The 4053-nt window shown below is 64.0% G+C and overlaps 1 protein-coding gene across 1 annotated transcript in view; it reads right to left on the reverse strand.

Annotated features, from left to right (window-relative positions):
- ADGRB2 (adhesion G protein-coupled receptor B2) overlaps positions 1 to 4053 on the reverse strand; it is a 17224-nt gene that overhangs the window by 12355 nt on the left and 816 nt on the right. Inside the window, exons 2-3 of the mRNA XM_026043495.1 lie at positions 4004 to 4040; positions 820 to 903 (exon numbers count right to left, since the gene is read on the reverse strand). Of these exons, the coding sequence (XP_025899280.1) occupies positions 820 to 903; positions 4004 to 4040 (121 nt within the window). The remainder of the gene's footprint in view (positions 1 to 819; positions 904 to 4003; positions 4041 to 4053) is intronic.

The following is a 4053-nucleotide window of genomic DNA, read 5'->3' on the forward strand; positions in this document are numbered from 1 at the left end:
AGAGCGCGCGGAGCATCCCGCGGATCCGCCGCGTCCGGAGCCGCTCCCGTGGGAGAGCGCGCGGAGCATCCCGCGGATCCGCCGCGTCCGGAGCCAGCGCTGCTCCCGCGGGACAGTGCACGGAGCATCCCATGGATCTGCTGCACCCGGAGGCAGTGCCACTCCATGGGACAGTGTACAGAGCATCCTGAGGATCTACCGCACCCGGAGCCAATGCCACTCCCGCGGGACAGCGCATGGAGCATCCCGCGGATCCACCATGTCCGGAGCCAGTGCTGCTCCCATGGGAGAGCACAAGGAGCATCCCATGGATCTGCTGCACTCGGAGCCAGCACCACTCCCGTGGAACAGCATGTGGAGCATCCCGTGGACCTGCTGCATCCAGAGCCCACGCCGCTCCCGTGGGACAGTGCATGGAGCATCCCGCTAACCCACCGTGCTGGAGCCAGTGCCGCTCCCGCTGCATTCCTCCCAGCACATCCGAGCATCCCTCCCGCTCCCTTGCAGCCCTCGCACCATAAATCAGGAGGTGCCACGCGGGGGCGTGAGGGGGGGCCACATGCACAAATTACCCAGATGAATTTGCCAAATAAATACATTTGAGTGAAACAATTAATGGATTCGGTTGTTTTCCCTTTTTTTTCCCCCTTGCTTTACAAGCCTCGGAGGAAGGTGCAAAGGAAAATAAATAAGCGGAGCAAATGAAGTCAGCGCACGGGCAGCAGGCGGAGGGAGCCGCTCCGGCTCCGGCGCTGCCTCCTGGCTCCCGCCGCCCCCAGCTTCCCGCTCGGAATCGCGGTGCCGGCGCCTCCCCCGTACCTGTCTGGGCCATGTAGATGCCGGGCTCGTCTGCCGAGCGGGGCCACTGGGTTTTCACCTTCTGGTTCTCCTCGGCCCCATCGCCTGCAAGGGACGGGAGGCTGCGGTGAGGGGCTGCAGGAGCCCGTGTGGTGGCTTCTCTGGTGTCTAGAGGAGGCTGAGCAGCTCCAGCAGCACCCGCCTCTGCGGGACACTCTTGCAACCCCCTTAATAGCATCACAGCTGGATTTTTACCAGTGCTCCCTGCTGAAACAGGAGACGGAGCAGGGGGCAAGAGAAGGCCCATTGTTTTATCCCAACGTGCCTGTATCGCCACTACATGTGGAGTTCCTGCATCCCTGCAACCCCGCTGCACCCAGAGGTACCGGCATCCCTGCTGCATCCAAGGGTGCCTGCATCCCCACTGCATCCCGGTGTGCTGCACCCGAGGGTACCTGCATTCCTGCTGCATCCCAAGATGCTGCATCCAAGGGTACCCACATTCCTGCTGCATCCCAAAATGCTGCATCCAAGGGTACCCACATTCCTGCTGCATGCTGGGGTGCTGCACCTGAGGGTACCCACATTCCAGCTGCATCCCGGGGTGCTGCATCCCACTGCACCCAAGGGTATCCGCATTCCTGCCACATCCTAGGGTGCTACACTCGAGGGTACCCGCATTCCCGCTGCATTCTGGGGTACTGCACCCTAGGGTACCCGCATTCCCACTGCATCCCGGGATGCTGCAGCCCCGCTGCACCCACATCCCCAGCCGCGCGGCGGGGCTCCCCCTTCCCCGCTTTGCCACGCGCTGCAGCGAGGTGGCACAAATTGATGGCTCGGCTCACCAAAAATAACAAGAGATCCATCACGAGCGCTCGCCGTGAAATTAGCTGGCACGGAGGGCTCGCCGAGCGGCGCGCTCCGACCCGGCGCCCGCGCTCCCGCCCCATGGCACAGCCCGCGCGGGCGCCCTCCGCCTCGAGGATACAGGAGGGTGCTCTGCCCAGCCGCGCTCCGCAGGCACCGCATCAGCTCCCTTTGGAGAGCACTAAATGGTGGCCATGGGTGCAGGACTCCCGCGCCGGGTGCTGCCCGTGGCGCCTCGGCAAGGAGCAGCTTCCCGGCGAGCGCGGGAGCGAGGCAGGAGCCGGGCTCGGGGCGCTGCAGGAGCCGAGCGAGCGCCGTGCACCCGGAGCAGGGCGCGGGCGCGCAGGGCAGCGCCTGCAGCTCGCAGCCCCGCTGAGATCAGCGCTGGGCGCCCGCCAAGGCTGCCGTCACAGGCCCCGCATTCACCCGCCGGGCGCCCTCAAAGGAGCCCATTCTTGCGGCGCCGGGGCGCTGGGCGGGCGCCAGCCGGGCGCAGGGTCCCCCCGGAGCCATCAAGGGCGCTCTGTGCTCCGGAGCATCCCCGGTGCCACCGCGCGCTCCGGTTGCAGGAGGGGTGGCCGGTGCCACGGGTGCTGCCAGGCCCTGGGTGCCAGCGTGGGTGCCAAGGCAGCCGCTCACTCCCTCTCTGCAATAACATTTCACCTCCGGGTGCCTCCGGGTTTTAATGGAGTGTCAAACGTAATTTGAGGAAGGAGACAGAGCGCCGGCGCTTGCCCTTGCAGGCGGGAGCACATGCCAGGGCCCTGGGCACCGGCGGCCCCTTCCCGGCCCATTCCATTGGTCTCCGGGCGGGTGCCCGCAGCAGAACCCGACCCAGGCCCTGAGCTCTTAATCCTCCACAGAGAGCTGCATTTAAAGGGGGAAAAAAAAAAAAAAATCCCATGGAGTTGCTCCCCTCGGGATGAGGCGATTTGTGAGCGCACAGCGGAAACGCACCGGGGATTTAGCCAGGAGGATCTGCCCATAATGACAGTTAGCTCCTGATATAAACGCTAAAGCCCAATAAAATCATATATATATATGCACAGAGCCCAAGAGCACCGTCTAATCGGCTGAGGCCCGGATAAAAGCAGTGCCTCGCAGAAGTTGTTGGCCGAGGACAACCCCTGGCCAGCTGTGGCCCCACAGCAAGCACAACAGCACGATTCTCACTCAAGGCCCTTGCAGTTTAGTAAAGAGCAAGTGGCCTCATTCCGGTTAGTTAATAGCCCGGCCGCGGCGTGCCACTGTGCCGTGACATCCTGCCTGGAATGACAAGCGCCCGGGCTGCAGCAGTCAAGGGTAATTTGCCACGGGGAAGGGTCATTTTACCTGCAGATTGTTTTGCACGGCTCTGCCAACGCAGAGCGACCGGGCTGCGGGCTGGCAGCGCGGCTGAGGAGCCGGGGCCGGCGCGGCGGGAGGCGGCGCTGCCGGAGCGCGGCCGCGCGGGAAGGAGGGCAGGGAGCAAGCGGCGGCTCCGCGGCCGGCACGAGGCTCGCCCTGCGCGCCCGCCACGCACACCTACAGGTACAGCTGCCCCTGCTGCTGCAAGCTCCGGGCACGCTTATTGCACTGCTCCACTCGGTGCTGCTCATCCATGCACACCTATCGGCACACTTCCACACACTGCCAGCTCCCTGCACACCTATTTACACCCCTCCACCTGGCCCTGCTCGCTCCATGCACACCTATCGGCACATTTCCACAAACTACAAGCTCCATGCACACCTATCGGCACACTTCCACACACTGCCAGCTCCCTGCACACCTATTTACATCCCTCCACCCAGCCCTGCTCGCTCCATGCACACCTATCAGCACACTTCAAGCTCCCTGCACACCTATTTACACCCCTCCACCCGGCCCCGCTCGCTCCATGCACACCTATCACCACACTTCCACACACTGCAAGCTCCATGCCCACCTCTCTACCCCTGCTGCTCTCTGCACCTGCTGCAAGCTCCTATTATTTGCATGCCTATTTTCACCTGCGCACCTGCAGCTGCTTGCTCCACGCACACCCATTTGTACCCCTCCACTTGGAACCACTTGCTCCATGCATGCTTATCTGCACCCTTCCACTTGGAACCACTTGCTCCATGAATGCTTATCTGCACCCTCCCACTTGGAACCACTTGCTCCATGCACGCCTACCTGCATCCCTCCACCCAGTGCCACTCGCTCCATGCCCGCTTATCCGTACCCCTCCACCCGGTGCCGCTTGCTCCATGCACCTGCGGCACCGCTCGTGCCGCGCACCTCTCCATCCCCTGCAAGCTTCACGCGTGCCTCTCCTGCAAACCTGCCCTCCTCGCACCCGCGCTGCACTCACCGCGCTCGCCCTGGGGCGCGTAGAGCTCGTCGGCCCCCGCGGCGCCGGGG

This window comes from Nothoprocta perdicaria, unplaced genomic scaffold (genome assembly GCF_003342845.1).
Source record: "Nothoprocta perdicaria isolate Ctin4 unplaced genomic scaffold, notPer1 scaffold_33, whole genome shotgun sequence".
NCBI classification, from domain to species: Eukaryota; Metazoa; Chordata; class Aves; order Tinamiformes; family Tinamidae; genus Nothoprocta; species Nothoprocta perdicaria.